General features: G+C 40.2%; 3 protein-coding genes across 4 annotated transcripts in view; 1 reads left to right on the top strand and 2 right to left on the bottom strand.

The window, feature by feature from the left end:
• The window catches only part of ubr3 (ubiquitin protein ligase E3 component n-recognin 3), a 47,798-nt gene extending 47,273 nt beyond the window's left edge, over positions 1-525 (bottom strand). For both annotated transcript variants that reach the window (XM_030757759.1, XM_030757760.1), the window contains exon 1: positions 30-525. In XM_030757759.1, coding sequence (XP_030613619.1) covers positions 30-463 — 434 coding nt within the window. In that variant the 5' untranslated portion in view covers positions 464-525. The remainder of the gene's footprint in view (positions 1-29) is intronic.
• A 1,206-nt stretch (positions 526-1,731) lies between these two features.
• Positions 1,732-5,411, top strand: mettl5 (methyltransferase 5, N6-adenosine). Its single transcript, XM_030758788.1, has 7 exons — positions 1,732-2,004; positions 2,083-2,197; positions 2,279-2,463; positions 4,467-4,549; positions 4,758-4,809; positions 4,876-4,925; positions 5,279-5,411. Exons 1-7 carry the CDS (start codon positions 1,905-1,907, stop codon positions 5,318-5,320), a joined length of 627 nt encoding a protein of 208 aa, XP_030614648.1. The 5' UTR covers positions 1,732-1,904; the 3' UTR covers positions 5,321-5,411.
• Positions 4,981-11,964, bottom strand: ssb (small RNA binding exonuclease protection factor La). The gene is made up of 12 exons (XM_030758787.1): positions 11,864-11,964; positions 9,979-10,045; positions 9,789-9,892; positions 7,846-8,020; positions 7,355-7,462; positions 7,165-7,268; positions 6,628-6,699; positions 6,497-6,539; positions 6,233-6,373; positions 5,874-6,060; positions 5,613-5,720; positions 4,981-5,520 (listed from the first exon to the last, which is right to left on the bottom strand). The coding sequence occupies exons 2-12, from the start codon at positions 10,036-10,038 to the stop codon at positions 5,432-5,434; spliced, it is 1,191 nt and encodes a 396-aa protein (XP_030614647.1). The 5' UTR covers positions 10,039-10,045; positions 11,864-11,964; the 3' UTR covers positions 4,981-5,431.
• Positions 11,965-17,028: the final 5,064 nt, after the last annotated feature.

Below are 17,028 nucleotides of genomic sequence, written 5' to 3'. Positions count from 1 at the left end.
CATAGCCGGGTTAGCTCGTTCGGACTTACCCACTCTCTCGCATGACATTACTGTCTCCACAGTCACAGGCCCCACCAGCCTGGCTCCGGAACATGTTGAAATCATGGCCCGTATGGTCTCCGTTATTGAAACACTCAGCACACAACGACATGCACGGAGAGATGCCACAGGTCCGGCATCGATATGCCACGAAATTAGCCGTCCAAACCAAACCGCACAGAGTCGCGTTGTCATAGGAGCGGACCGTTTTGCAGAACTCCTCGAAACCTTCGCCTCCTGCAATCAGACATTTACACCAGTCAAGAGCTTCAGCGTCCGCCGCTGGTTTTTCGGGATTTAGCACAGCGTCAAGAAGCTCCTGTAGCTGCCGGACCCCGGAGCTATTGTCAGTCCGGTTTAAGTCTGCCTTCAGGTGGGCGGCAGTGGCTTTCTTGTCCCGGCGTAGCAGCGACGCCGCCATCATGCACTCTGGCTTGTTGTCCACAAATTTATTTTTGTTGTCTTGTTACCATGTTCTCGGGGTTTCTCGCGATACGGCTGGTTACGTCGTTTTTGGCTGGCGAATTTCCTGAAGTAATTTCCGCTCCTTGTACTTCATGTACTGCAAATAAATCTGCAGTAAGTTTTTGACCTACTTAAGCCTGGAATAGGTATTTAATGTAGTAGAGTCTATCATATTTTGTTTTACTGTTTGTTTTTGGGGGGGATGTTTTGAGTTTTTCAGTCTTTATAAAACTTTTTTTAAAAAAAGGTTTTATTATTGTTAAATACAACCAACAAGAGAGAAAAAAAGAAAAAATCGCAAGAACAAAAATCTAAATGTGTAAAAAAAAAAAAAAAATAATTATCACATAGATTAAATTAGCTTTAAGCACTAAGACTTAAGGCACATACCATTTTTATTTATTAAGAATTAAAAGTATATTAGACTTTTTAATGACACATATTTTGTAATCCCATCTGTATAATATAATATAATATAATATAATATAATATAATATAATATAATATAATATAATATAATATAATATAATATAACATAATATGCAAATAGTATTTGTTATGTATGTTCAACTTTGATACTGCATGAGGAAGTCAGGAGAGGCAAAGAAGTTTGTGAATGCAGGACATGTATGAGGACAGTGAGACAGTGGTGAGGTGTACGGTAGGAGTCAGATGGGTTTAAGGTGGGGGTGGGATTACATCAGGGATCCGCTCTGAGCCTCTTCTTGTTTGCAGTTGTGATGGACAATCTGACAGATGAGGTCAGGCAGGAGTTTCCGTGGACTATGATGTTCACAGACAACATGGTGAAGTGTAGAGGCTGGAAAGGTGGAGGTATGCTCGGAGGAGGGATAGTGGATATATTGGACAAAGGATGCTGTAAATGGAGCTGCCAGGCAGGAGGAAAAGAGGAAAACTTCAGAGAAAATTCACGGATGTAGTGAAGGAGGACACACAGAGGGGTTGTGTGACAGAGGAGAATGCTAAAATAATCTCACCCTAAAGATAGGGTTAGATGGAGACAGATGATCTGCAGTGGTGACGCTTAAAAAGGGAGGAGCTGAAAGAACATCCATCCTCCATTCTCTTCTGCTTAATAATGGCAGATCATTATTAAAATATAAATATTAAATTATAATTAACATTGTTAGTAAAATAGGTATTGTTGTTATTATTATTAGTTTCATAAACACCGTACGCAGGTAGGAACATGTTGGGGGCTATCACGCGTGAGGGTCGGATTGTTTTGGTTGATGCACACAGCTCCTCTTGCTGCGGAACTTCTCAGCGTCGCTCGAAATCATGGCTCAATTTATTCTCCCAGGGTGATTTAAACTAAATGAGAAAAATTTAAATAATCCAGCGGGGTACGCAAAGTTAGGACATTGCATTCTTAAGCGATGAAACTGAAAGAATTAGAAAGCTGCCTGCAGCAGGTGGACACATTTGAAGAGCCAAAAATCCTTCTTGAGCAGTATCCAACCAGTCCTCATATTGCAGGTAGGACGGTAACATGGGCGATCACTTAAGCTCAGCAGCACGTTTATTTATTTTACTTATTTTATTTTTTACCCACAGCATGTATGCTCTACACAATCCAGAGTACATTTGATGATATTGAGGGCAAACTCGTGGCAGACCTGGGATGTGGCTGTGGAGTCCTCAGCGTCGGGGCTGCGATGCTTGACGCAGGGTGAGACCGTCGTTTTAGAAGTTTAACGCGCCCGTGGCTTACTGTCAGCTTTATTTCCTGCTCTCTGGCTGTCTTCTGCAGTTTGTGCGTCGGTTTCGACATTGACGACGACGCTCTGGACATATTCAGAAGAAATGCAGAGGAGTTTGAGATTTCTAACGTGGATCTGGTTCAGTGTGACCTGTGTTGTCTGCAGCCGGAGGCCTACGCGAAAAAGTTTGACACTGTCATAATGAATCCACCATTTGGGACAAAACACAACCAAGGTGAGTGAATGGTTTAATTCTAACAATGTATTGCTTTATTTGCATATTATGAAAGTCCAGTTATAAATGAAGCAGCAGAGGCTGAGGTGTGTCCCCAGCATGGCACAAAACATAAAACTCATATTTTATTCCATGTCTTAAGGGGTGGATGGTGGCGGTGGGGAAGATTCCCAAGCAAACATCTTAACTCAAGCTCATCATGCTGCTTTTTCCAGAGCTTTTACAGCATTTATCCTTTACCTGTGTTCAGATTTATGAATGTGTAACCTCATGCTAACTTGGATTGTTAAAGCCACCGGTGGTTCTACTCAGTAAGGATGAGCGTCAACATGTGGTTTGCACACAAAGTTCTTTAATGTCACACTTTTTATATGCACACTCACACTTGCTTCACTTCATGTGCCCAGCTGTGGAGCGCTGGCTGTTTAGAAATTCTGACTGCTGTGCATCTGTCTCCATCCCCACACCTACTTTAAGAGGAGAGGTTAATTAGCTGTGTAAGACAGGTGTGCAGCACTCAGCTGGCACTGTTTCCAAACCACACCAATCTGCCTCTCCCTTCTATAGCTGAGCCAGGAAACCACACTCCACCACATTCTCCCCACTGCCTGACTTAGGCTGGGAAGCCGTTCAGTCTAACTTTCTCCCTCCATCACGAGTGGGAGAGGAAGTCTGCCACAGCCATCTGTGCCCCTGGCCAGACCACCTTAAACTTGAACGACTGCAAAGCCAGAGGCTGCCGGCTGATCTGGGTGCTGGTATGTTTCACGCAATAGAGCCACAACAGCAGGGCATGGTCTGAACAAAGGGTGAATGGGCATCCGAGGAGAGACCAGATTGCTAAGCACTCCTTCTCTATGGTGTTATAGTGACTCTTACTCTGATAGTTTCTGATTGATGTCCAGCACTGGGCAGTCGGCCATGTGGTGGTTGTAGCAGATCTGAGGCACCTTTCTGGTTGAGGTCAGTTAGGGAGACTGGTCAGATCTGCAAGGTCTGGAATGAGCCTCTGGTAGTAACCAGCCAACCCCCAAAAACCGCCTCAACTTTTTTTTTTTTTTAGTCTTGGGCCATGGGCAGGCTGTGATGGCAGCAGTTTTGTCCATCTGAGGGTGCACCTGCCCACTGCCCAAGTGGTACCCCAGACACTGTAAGTCCCTCCGTACAACTACACACTTGGGTTGGCAGTAAGCCCACCTTGCACCACAGCCACTTGCTGCATATACTCCACAGGGTGTAACTGTGGATAACATCATCCAGGTAGGCAGCAGCACAGGGGGCACTGAACAAGCCGAAAGAAAGTTTGACAACTCACATTTAGTGCAAATTGTGGAATAGATTTTTTTTTTCCTCAGAAAATAAGGACTGTGGACTTTGACACCATTCCAAGGGTAATCCATATCCTTTATTTATCCAGGTAAAAAGTTTAATGAAGATAAAAATCTTTTTCGAGAATGACCTGGCTGAGAGGGCAGCAGAGATAATAATTACACAAATAATCACACTGACACACAATACAAGTGAGTGAACAGATGGTATTTAATAACATATCGAGAACAAGTGCAGCCTGTAGCACAATCACTTTTGACCAGAGGAACTATTTTCTTATTTAAAACTGACTGAAACTCCCCCATAGTAACCAGTTCTGACAAATTTTTTAATTCTACAATTAAGACAGACTGAACATTTAAGCTGTTCAATAAAGTAGAACAGAAACATTTCATGGTGATGCTTTCAGCTATTAGACTGCAAGCCCTTTAAAAAGCCTGAAGGAGAAAATAGTTATTCTTAAACATAAAACACCTTCAGATTATTCTCCTGAAGACGTTTAACTCTGTATTTAATCCCTGAGATGGAAACCATTAAAAAACTAAATTCTATTTAATAAGTGTGTGGTAATTTAAGAAGGTACATCAGGTGTTTGGGCAGACTGTGTTGTGGTAGTCATAGGGTGATCACTAACTCATGTAGCCTGTTACTCCTTGTCCTGTTCTTTGTTCAAGGAATGGACATGAAGTTCCTCCGAGCTGCTTTAACCATGGCAAAGACAGCCGTGTACTCACTTCATAAAACATCAACACGAGAAGTAAGTTCAGTGGCCTTTGACACAGATCATGTCTTCTTATAAAGTGAGACCTGCAAGTCTTTAAATTCTCTGATTGCTGACCCAAGTCTTATTTAGCAATTGATTTACCAATTTGATCAAGTCCATTAAATGTGAGACCAAAACTCAAGTCTATATCTGTGGTATGAAGGCTGTAAAGCCTGATGTGCGATTTATGATCCCTTTCCAGCACATACAAAAGAAGGCTAATGACTGGGGAGTAAAGATGGAAGTCATAGCAGGTAAGACAAATAATTCCATGTTTTCTATTAAAATATTCCAACACTCACCAAATACCTTTTTTACAGAATTACGATATGACTTGCCAGCATCGTACAAGTTCCACAAAAAGAAATCGGTAAGATTACACCAGACGTTAAATGTTAAGCTAAACGTGACACAAGACAAATTTAGCCTTTTTTTGGTAAATGATTTATTTGCAGTCCACATATGCAAACTTAAAAAAAAATTAGCAACGAAGATACTGTCATCAGTTAATGTAGGAAGACTAACACCACATGATTAAGATGCCACAGAGGTCTTACAAAATAAACTAAAATCTCGGTGAAATTACAAGCAGGTTTATGTTGAATGTGATAAAACCAAAGCATCCTCAAAAGAGAAACATAGGTACACGATTAATGAGAGGCACAGTATTCAGGGACATAAAAGGCTGCAAACTAATTCCAAGCTTTGAACATATTTCTCCAGGTTGACATCCAGGTGGACTTCCTACGATTCTCCAAAGTCTGAAGCTTTCACTGGAATGGACTCAAGTTGTCTCCGGTTTCCTTTCCTTTTTTTTCCCCCGCCATTTAAAATAAATGTTTTTACTAAAGAAAAATTCTGAGTTGAAGTCATAACTTAAGATCCATTTTCAGTTTTGGCAACTTTTGCTGCAGGACTATCAGCAGCATCTTCCAGTTCTCTCTTTGCAGGTGCAGCTGCAAGTGCTATAGGAAAATAAAATACAAATTAGATAAGAAATAACAGACGGTAATATGTTGCTAACAGACTATTTTAAAGCTCTGAATGATGAACTTACCCTCCTCCTGCTCATCATCACTATCAAACTTTGTCTTTTTGCCTTGGTACTGAGTTCTGCCTTGATCTCTGCCACCTCTTCCCCTTCGGCCTCTTTTTCCTCTTCCACCTTTTAAGATGGACAAGAATCTACCTTACTAAATCATAAAACACGCTTCTGTAAAGTACAGATCATGCTGTAGAAATCTGTCTTTACTGACATTAAATGTTTACATCCCGGTTCAGTCAATACTGTTTAACACAACATGAAAATACAACTCGCCTCTGCCTCTGGATTTGTTGAATGATTCTTGTTGAGCTTCGATTATCTTCTTCATTATTTCCTTCTCCTCATCTCCTTCAACCAACTGCCATGTGACACTGTTGTCCTTGATTTTCAGGTCCTCTCCGTGTGCTGCTTTGGCTTTATCAAACGCTTCCTGTGCTTTCCCATCAAACAGAAGGGTGCCCTTGTTGGGAGGTGAAGGACGAAGAAGTATTAACCAAATGACAGTTCTTCATCTCTGCGTTTGAAATCAAACAGCTCTACCCATTTCCAGTCACCACTTCATGTTGTCAAAAATGAAATGTTTAATTAACTGATAAGTAAATTATGCAGGAAACAGTAGATAGAAAACCTACCTCTTTTGCCCCTCTTGTGAAGTCAACCCACTTTATCCTTCCATGCCCAGAGAACAATATATGAAAGTCCTCTCTTGAAACATCTTCAAGCTCTCCTGAAAACTTCAGTAAACGCCCTGAGTGTTCATCCAAAAGCAGATCCTGCAAGACAAATGAGAAAACATCACTAACAAGGCCCTCTTCATTCTTTGAGTGCATTCAGCAGCAGACTGTAAGCTCGTGAACGGGGGGGGGGGGGGGGGGGGGGGGGGGGGGTCGTCTTACCATTTCTTTTTCTTCTGCGTGTTTTTGCTGATGTTCCTTCTCCCTAAATAAAGGAGGAGGACGGTTACTTATTTTTCACAAAACATATAATCCACTTTTATAATAAGAGACACAGTAATGCATGTACTCACTGCTTAGCTTTTGCTTTTGTCTCTGCTTTAAACTGTTTCCTCTCTTCTGCTTTCTTTGCATGGTAGGCTTCTCTGAAAGAAAAAGCCACACAATGACATATAAAAGGTTTGCAAGGCCCCAGTTAAATGTTAAACTCAGAGTATTCAGACATTAATTTTAATTAAATAAAAAAAAAAAAAACATTTCTTATGCTGGTACGTTTACATAGTTTAGTATAATTTTAAAACTATGATAGTCATTTTCTACATTCTGTATCCTGGACAAACCACCTGTATTTAAAGTAGACTTAACATAAAAGCCCCTATAAAAAGGAGCCTTTTCAGATTTGCAGTTTTCCATTCAGGCCACAGCAGCTGCCAAATAAATCCATGCTTCTTAGAACGTACACAAAAGACTGACAGATTAAAGGGCATCAAAGGTATGTACGCACAACACATTTAACAGCATCTCTTAAATCAGTGTAATTCTTCATTAAATCACTGACACCATGTCACCAGCTTGTGCCAAAAAAAAAAAAAAAAAGCTTCACAGACTACCTTGATAACACAAGCATCTCATTGTCTTTGAATGATTTTATGTCCGAGCGTTCCAGGAACTGCTTAGCCGACTCTTCAGTGTCAAAACAGATAAACACAGATCCCTGCAGAGACGGAAATTAGAGAAACTATATGAGCAAGTCTGCAAAATTCAAAGTGAAAAATAAATAAATAAAATGGTTTTACTTACTTTAAACCGCCTTTGGAGGTTTCTCCTCATCTGAATGTTTTCTACGGGGCCTTTCCCATTCAGCCACTCCAGAATCTCATCAAGGGTCGTTTCAAGAGGAAAACCTTTCTAGATGAGAAAAGGTGAAATGGAGGAAGAACAGCCAGAATCAAGGTCAAAAGTAAAATCTGAATATGTACAAGACACTACAAAAATTGGCTTTTTTTTTTTAATTTCCAGAAGAAAACATACGGCACCCTTAGTCAACATACAACAATGCAGTCTAATTAAAATATATTCATGTTTAAAATGGTTATGGATTGAACTGTGGGTGCCTTTGAGACTGCAATTTGCTGCTTAATTTGCCTTCTGTATTTCTATTTTTGTCTACACCATTTATAGGCTAGGCTAAGGATTTATTGCACTGTTGCATTACACTGCATTAGCTCAGTGAAGCAAATAAAACTTGTTCAAATGGCACTGTGAGCACAAAAATATTACAATGTACTTACAATGTACACAGATTTTTGTTTAAGTGTGTCTTTATATTCATCGTTCAGTTCGGGTAAGGGCTTGTTCAGGGACCTCCTGATCTTCGTCATGTCTTCGCTGATTTCCAAGAGACCAGTCTTGGACTTCTGCAGAGCTGCAATAACGACGCTGCTGTCTGTGGTTAAAGACTTCAATCTATGAAAAGAATGCAAATGTTTAAAACACACTGAATACCAGACGGCTGCAGGGCCGTGTGTTAACAGTAATGATTCACAGAAGTACGCATTCATCATATCACTGCAGTATAAAGTTGGAGACCCTGCAACTCATCTAATTTCTCTCTTTGATTGTCCCAGCCAGTACACATGATTTTTTTTTTTTTTTTTTTTTGGGGGGGGGGTGAGTGAGACTCTCATTTCAAGTAATAAAGCTCAATTAGGAAGCAACTTGCTGACACACACATACACACACACACAGCATTACATCCTAAATATACACTTCAATAAAGGGATTAGAAGGATTGATTCCTGCTTCTGTGTTTATGGGGCCTTACTGTTTTCATTTGCCCTTGCTGTGGCCACTTGTGACCCAGCTGGTAACAAGTCTGCATGAGGCACAATATGAGAGGATGCTCTCATCTCGGTCTGCCCATCATCAATCACAGAATAGGTCCAACCACACCAATTAGTCATCACTATCCTTCTCTTCTTGCTTGGTCGCACAAAGCCCCTCCTCTTCTCTCACCCCAGCAGCTAATTTTAAAAGCCCTACCCCCTGTCCTTGTGGGACTTTGTTTTTAAATGATGTCCCATCTGGTTACTGGTCATTTAATCATGTAACAACTAACAACTGCAGTCCACACAAGGTGATTTTTCACAGCAATAAATAATAAACTGGTAATAATCTAGTCAAGTTTTGACCACGTCAGCCCTCAGTGACACCACCTTTAGGTATTGCAGGCGTGGTGATCATAGGATAAAGCCACTTGAACAATACAGTAACAGCATCGTGACTGCACGTTGACAGTAAAATTCACTACAGCCACAGGCATTGCCTGCCCCTATTAGCTGGACTCGCATGCTGCATATAAAGATCCTCATACAAATGCACACCAACATCCAAAATGTAACTACAACCTCTAGAGGATAGCAAAATGTGGGACTTGATAGGGCACTGAAGCAGAAATTGTCAGATCTTTTCATATCATGTGTCATCTTTCATTTATTAAATTTGCTACAGCCAAATTTTTCTGTTTTAGCTGGCAGTTTTTCTGTGCTCACATTTCAGCAGACATAGCAGTTCAATGTTTAATGTTGAGTTATGATAAACAATCTGACTTATCTGTAAGATCAAGTCTCTAACATAAGCAACAAAACAATATATGGCTTTGCCAAAAGAAACACTGGTATATACAATATCAAAGTGAAATAATTTTAATTAACACATTTACAGAAAGTTTTATTATATTGCAGCATCTCAAAATTAAATAACTTTACAAAGAACATCTACAAAACTGGTACTCTAAGATTTAGTCCAAAGTTGAGTGAACCCAAATGATCACATTTATAAATAGATAATGCAATCAACTAAAAATCTTGAGGAGATTTCACATCAATCAATAACCCACAGTAAATATGCCATAGCTGACATGCTCAAACACTGCTTATGTGTATATATGTGAACATAAATCCAGACTCTCAGTCAGGGCATCCTGATTAAATCCTGATCCTTTAAGGTCTCAATAGTATTCTAAAGTTGAACAAACTTAAGATAGCACCTGGACTTTTAAACCCAAGCTGCATGCTTTAGTTTAGTAAATACAAAAAAGCTGTGCAGCAAACTTCCATAATTATGTTAAGCTTACAAAAACGATAGGCAACTGTGAATGTAAGACCAAAATGGGGTTTAAAATATAAGTAGTAATTGTTTGACAGGGAATACAGTAGAGAGAAAAAAAACAAACCTGTTGAATTTAAGCATCGTCTCCAGAGCCACCCAGCCATCATCGAGCTGCAGCTGCTCTTTCAGAAACCGGTCTCTTGGAAGATTGTGATCCCCAAAGTAGTACTAGGTAAGGATAATTACAGCTAAATTAGGACCAATTTTAGCTGGTACATTCCAAATTATGAGTTCAAACTTTGAATAATAAATACCTCTACTTGTCGTGCCACTTTCACCTCCAGTGGAGACATCTCTTCTTGACTTTCTGCCATTGTCTGTCTGTGTAAAAAAAACAGCACAGAGAAAAGTAAAACATGTCCCTCTGAATCAGAGATTTTTCCTTGATGTTTATAACAGATGTGTAGGAAAACATCTTATCCATGTTACATATTGAGCAAGAAATTTAAATGTTTTCTGGCTCCAACTGTTCAGATGGGAACTTTTGTATAAACTGCAAATGTAATGTTTTTAAGGCAGTGATTCCCAAAGTGTGGGTCGCAGCCCTCTGGTGGGCTGTGAAGGTACTGCAGGTGAGGTTATTCACAATATTAATATTTAGAATACTTATATTTAAAATTATTTAATTCACTTAACTGCCATTTTTAATTCTTGTAAGTTTTTAAATAGACTACTATATATGATTTTAAAAGTCACACCACTGAAACGTATAAGTTTAATCCTATAGGATAATCTTACATGATAAGATGCAGCCTTATTGGCTAAATCAAATAATCATCCTTTTAGTTTTAGTAAATAATCGATTTATGATCAAACATTTGTGGATTTAAAAAAAAAAATCAGATTTTTCCATAACAAATCCTAAAGGACTTTAATTGTATTTTGCAATTTAGTTAAAATAAACTGAACAAAATAAAAAAAAACCATGAGACTTAAATTTTTTTTTTTTTTTTAAGTTGTACCCCTTCATTACTTGGAGATTTAAACTGTTGATGGAGAATCAACAGTTTAAATCTCCAAGTAATGAAGGGGTACAACTTAAAAAAAAAAAATAAATTTAAGTTGTACCCCTTCATTACTTGGAGATTTAAACTGTTGATGGAGAATCAAGTAAATAATCAGAAAGTAAAAATTTATTCATGAATGCAGGAAACAGTACTGTTTGTAAATTATTTTTAAATTATTATTATTCTAGCAATTGTTTGTCTTTAGTACCCAAAGAGACAGTTTTAAAGCTTGAAATGACTGGCTTATTTATAAGCAACTTGATCACGTAAATGCCCCCCCAAATTATTTTAGGCTTGTAAACACAAACTTCCCTTCCCCTTTTCTGTACTGAGGACGCCTCAGCTATGTAGCCATTTTCAAGGGATGTTGACTAATATCAGGCTATCAGCAAATCAACGACATTTACTAACCTCCTTAGCCAATATTCAGCAATTCTTTGCTGGCTGTAAAGTTCAAATGCTTAAAACAAATGTTTTCTATTGTAATGAAGACACATTTGTTCTACTGGGAGAAAGAAGGCGATGAAAGATCAAACTAAAACAAACCAACGAGGGAACAAAAACTGATCAGTGATCAGCTATCGGGCACGTTGTGATTTTAAACACCGGCATCAGTCCTTGCTGTTTTCAAAGCTTTTCTAAGTTTTTCAGATTTGGCTTAATTATATTATAAAACATTTCTTAGCGTTAAACAGCTACACGAACAATTAAACAGCTTTAAAACTAAAATTGTCGGTTTTAATACATCACAGAGCTGAACAAACATGTTTGATTCATCCTAATAACTGCTGGCGTCCCTAGCTTCACGGCTAACCTACTAGCTTAGCTTCCCCCACCCGTACACGGGCCCCGTTGGGCGTTTGTTCAACAAAAGCACCTTCTTATTAGTCTACCCACGCTATCAGCGCATGTTTTATTCGATAAGGTGATTTGTTAGTGCGTGAATTACTTTTGTTGTACGTAAAATGAAGTGGTCACTGCTACTCTGCGAATACCACTGGAGCTGCACCACGCCGTTCATCCGGAGGGGAATATCCATTCTGTTCATTAGCAACATACAAAACACTCCCTGGTCAGCATAAAGAATCTAAAAGACTTTTTTCACTACCAAAAAAAAAAAAGCTGTACTTACTCAACGAGTCGCAACGAGAGGCAGTTTGAGCTATTCACACAGACACAATTCTCACTTCGCTGCTTGCACGTTGTGGAACTGCGTGCTACGGAGCGTACCGAGGACCAAAAATGATCGCATGTTCGCGCAAGCTGCTCTGTGCCTAATCCTGGCGATACACCCGTGACACTATTCACCGTGTGCACGTGCCGATGTTAAGGAATAATTTTCGCTAGAATATTGAAACACATTTGGGTCAAGAAATTGAGTTTGACATTCGTTATTTGTTAGCAATATTTCACTTCCTCTAATAGTTGGACTTTTTATTTATATTAAGTTGCTCAAGCTTAGCTAGATTTTACATTCTTAAATCTAGCGAACGTTACCATCTTATTTAAAGATTTAAACAAATGGATATGTGAAAATATTTAAAGCCCGAAATAAAAATATCTGAAGACTACAAATTTATACAAAACTTTCAATAATCTTGTAAAGTTCATGTACCTGTGTTAATTTTCTATTACTTTTTTAATGTGTGCTGGACTCTGTAAAAACATGAAATGCATGATTTATTAATTCATTTTTATTTCTTTATTTTCATTTTTTTAATTTAATGCTAAGTCACGTATTTATGTAACATTGTACAAATTTGATACGTGCATAAGAAACTGTGATGATATATCACTGCCACATGATGCCGCTATAACTCTAATCATAACATAATATTTTATGCGCAAATACTCTGCAAACGTATATTTGTCATGTTTGTGTTATTTACGGTATTTAAATGTGGTTTTATCACTTAGTTTCTTTTTTGTTAGTTTTTTGTGTGTACTTTTTTAAAAAAAATTATAGAAGCACTTCATTTGCACTTATTGTTAGGTTCTTATCCAGACTTCAAGCCAAAATGAGGTATTAGTTTTGACATTTCAGTGGCTTAAAATAAATTCATCTCTTTCCTGAATTTGTTTTGGGAGACATGCACATTGATTATTATTATTATTATTATTATTATTATTATTATTATTATTATTATTATTATTATTATTATTGTGTGTGTGTGTGTTTTCTTTTGCAGCTTTATGTTTCACATGGGACAAAGAGTACTAGTAGTAGTCTCTGGAGCTTGAAAAAGGCGACTGGACTTCTTTTTGTTTCTTGAAGACGTTTCACCTCTCATCCGAAAGGCTTCTTCTGTTCTCAACCAAATGGTGGAGAGACCCAGGTATTTAAACCCCTGAGGGCGTAGTCCCCTGGAGGTGGTTATGACCCTCTATTGATCATGTGCTTGAACACATGTGCCCAGGTGTGAAGAGGGCGTGGGTCATATTTAATCAGTGGTTTCAGTTGAAACCAACTTGGGACTCCGCTCCATTGTTTCCTGTGGCCTATTGAGGTCACTGGAACAAAGGTGTGAATGGGGGTTGAGACGTCTGGGAAGGGAGCTCAGGACAGCACTGTAAGCGGGGGAAAGTTGGTGACGTAATCCACCTCCTCTGTTCAATGATGGTTGTTCACAGTGGACATAGATGGCTTCTTTCACTCCTCTTTCCAACCATCTGTTTTCCCTGTCCAAAATGTGGACATTGGCATCCTCAAAAGAGTGCCCTTTTTCCTTCAGATGCAGATGTACTGCTGAATCTTGTCCTGTCGAGGTGGCTCTTCTATGTTGTGCCATTCGTTTGTGAAGAGGCTGTTTGGTTTCACCAATGTAGAGGTCCGAGCACTCTTCACTGCACTGAACAGCATACACTACATCGCTGATCTTGTGTTTGGCGGGTTTGTCCTTGGGATGAACCAGTTTTGTCTTAGGGTGTGACTTGGTTTGAAGTATACTGAGATGTCATGCTTGGAGAAAATTCTTCTGAGTTTCTCTGACAAGCCTGACACATATGGGATGACAATGTTGTTCCTCTTGTCCTTCCCATTCTCTGTAGTTTGTGTTTGGCCTTCATTCCTGTGCATCTTAGCTGATTTGATGAAGGCCCAGTTGGGGTAACCGCATGTTTTGAGGGCTTTCTTAATGTGTGTGTGTTCCTTATGCTTCCCTTCTGCCTTAGAGGGAACACTTTCCGCACGGTGTTGTAGGGTCCTGATCACCCCAAGTTTGTGTTCCAGAGGGTGGTGGGAGTCAAAGAGGAGATACTGGTCTGTGTGTGTGGGCTTCCGGTAAACTTCAATGTTGAGGCTTCCATCTTCCTCGATAAGCACCGCACAGTCCAGGAATGGTAACTTGTTATCTCTGGTGTCCTCCCTGGTAAAACGTATGTATTTATCCACTGAGTTAATGTGACGAGTGAAGGCTTCTACTTCTCGGGTTTTGATTTTGACCCAGGTGTCATCTACATATCTGTACCAGTGGCTAGGTGCCGTCCCTTTGAAAGAACCAAGAGCTTTACTTTCCACTTCCTCCATGTAAAGGTTGGCTACAATGGGAGACACTGGGGAGCCCATGGCACATCCATGCTTCTGTCTGTAGAATCCATCATTGTATTTAAAATATGTTGTGGTAAGGCAGAGATCTAAAAGTGCACAAATCTGATCCTGTTTGTTAACAGATGAATGGTATGCCTTGGTTTGCAGAGTTTGAAATTTACGTAGTTGTCTTTCCTTGCCTTTGATGTGTTGTGCGAGCTGGGCTTTGTCCACAAATGTAGAAACTTCTTCTGCGATGGTGTGAGGTAAGAGTGATGAGAGTTTCTGCATTTGTGGACAAAGCCCAGCTCGCACAACACATCAAAGGCAAGGAAAGACAACTACGTAAATTTCAAACTCTGCAAACCAAGGCATACCATTCATCTGTTAACAAACAGGATCAGATTTGTGCACTTTTAGATCTCTGCCTTACCACAACATATTTTAAATACAATGATGGATTCTACAGACAGAAGCATGGATGTGCCATGGGCTCCCCAGTGTCTCCCATTGTAGCCAACCTTTACATGGAGGAAGTGGAAAGTAAAGCTCTTGGTTCTTTCAAAGGGACGGCACCTAGCCACTGGTACAGATATGTAGATGACACCTGGGTCAAAATCAAAACCCGAGAAGTAGAAGCCTTCACTCGTCACATTAACTCAGTGGATAAATACATACGTTTTACCAGGGAGGACACCAGAGATAACAAGTTACCATTCCTGGACTGTGCGGTGCTTATCGAGGAAGATGGAAGCCTCAACATTGAAGTTTACCGGAAGCCCACACACACAGACCAGTATCTCCTCTTTGACTCCCACCACCCTCTGGAACACAAACTTGGGGTGATCAGGACCCTACAACACCGTGCGGAAAGTGTTCCCTCTAAGGCAGAAGGGAAGCATAAGGAACACACACACATTAAGAAAGCCCTCAAAACATGCGGTTACCCCAACTGGGCCTTCATCAAATCAGCTAAGATGCACAGGAATGAAGGCCAAACACAAACTACAGAGAATGGGAAGGACAAGAGGAACAACATTGTCATCCCATATGTGTCAGGCTTGTCAGAGAAACTCAGAAGAATTTTCTCCAAGCATGACATCTCAGTATACTTCAAACCAAGTCACACCCTAAGACAAAAACTGGTTCATCCCAAGGACAAACCCGCCAAACACAAGATCAGCGATGTAGTGTATGCTGTTCAGTGCAGTGAAGAGTGCTCGGACCTCTACATTGGTGAAACCAAACAGCCTCTTCACAAACGAATGGCACAACATAGAAGAGCCACCTCGACAGGACAAGATTCAGCAGTACATCTGCATCTGAAGGAAAAAGGGCACTCTTTTGAGGATGCCAATGTTCACATTTTGGACAGGGAAAACAGATGGTTTGAAAGAGGAGTGAAAGAAGCCATCTATGTCCACTGTGAACAACCATCATTGAACAGAGGAGGTGGATTACGTCACCAACTTTCCCCCGCTTACAGTGCTGTCCTGAGCTCCCTTCCCAGACGTCTCAACCCCCATTCCCACCTTTGTTCCAGTGACCTCAATAGGCCACAGGAAACAATGGAGCGGAGTCCCAAGTTGGTTTCAACTGAAACCACTGATTAAATATGACCCACGCCCTCTTCACACCTGGGCACATGTGTTCAAGCACATGATCAATAGAGGGTCATAACCACCTCCAGGGGACTACGCCCTCAGGGGTTTAAATACCTGGGGCTCTCCACCATTTGGTTGAGAACTGAAGAAGCCTTTCGGATGAGAGGTGAAACGTCTTCAAGAAACAAAAAGAAGTCCAGTCGCCTTTTTCAAGCTCCAGAGACTACTATGACCTGGATAACTGAGAATCTACACAGACAGTACTAGTAGTAGCAGTATTTTCTCTTTTGATATCAAATTTTAATTGGATTTACACCTTATTGCGGCTCAGTAATGACTTTCAGTTTCCCGTACAGGGATTATGTCTAATCCTGGACGAAATACATTTTCCTATGGTCTTCAGTGACTTTTTCCTTTTAGTCTTGGACCATGCTTGATCCATGACTGATGTTGACTAGTATCTGGGATTGAGAGAGGGTGTGCTTTAGGAAACAAAGTAGGTGCAGGGAAGGTGGGTTGTGCTTGTATAACTCAGCCAGTCATGACATTTGGGGATGGGAATTCAGAGGTTTTTTTATTTTGGAATTAAGAGTTTTTCCACTGATTTTGGACTCAGGCAATTTCTTTCTTTTTTTGCTGACAACTTCTCCAGCTTTTGAAATGTCATGTTTGAGGTGCACACGCTATGACCAAATATCATGATATCAGGTTCTATCTACAAATAAAGATGGATGAATGTGTGTGTTGTGTTATTGAGCAGAGTGCTGGGAAAACATGGCATTAACTGGTGTAACTACCGCTTTTGCGTTAAACTTGATACGACAGCATCCGTCATCACGTTGAAAGGACGAGCCAGCAAAGGTTGTCTTTGATTCATAACTCACCAGTAACTGTTGGTCATATCAACGCTAAAACTGTGCGAGTATGAACCTGGCTGACTGTCTCGCTCTCGCTCCTTCACTCGTAACCAGTGAATCACCTGAACCAGTCACGTGATTCATTCCGAGAATGAAGCAGTTGCTGCTTCGGACGTCATATGTCACGTGATTTTTTTCGTCCTGAAGCAAGCTACGAAGCAGTGGGTCTCTGGAGTTGGAAGCCAAGGGTTCGAGGCACGTATCGAAGCTTCGGTTTCACACTCTCATCACTACTTGCTAGTACAGTGTT

Source organism: Archocentrus centrarchus, chromosome 21 (genome assembly GCF_007364275.1).
Source record: "Archocentrus centrarchus isolate MPI-CPG fArcCen1 chromosome 21, fArcCen1, whole genome shotgun sequence".
NCBI classification, from domain to species: Eukaryota; Metazoa; Chordata; class Actinopteri; order Cichliformes; family Cichlidae; genus Archocentrus; species Archocentrus centrarchus.
The sequence above is the reverse complement of the archived record's forward strand: the minus strand, read 5'-3'. Positions and strand labels throughout refer to the sequence as shown.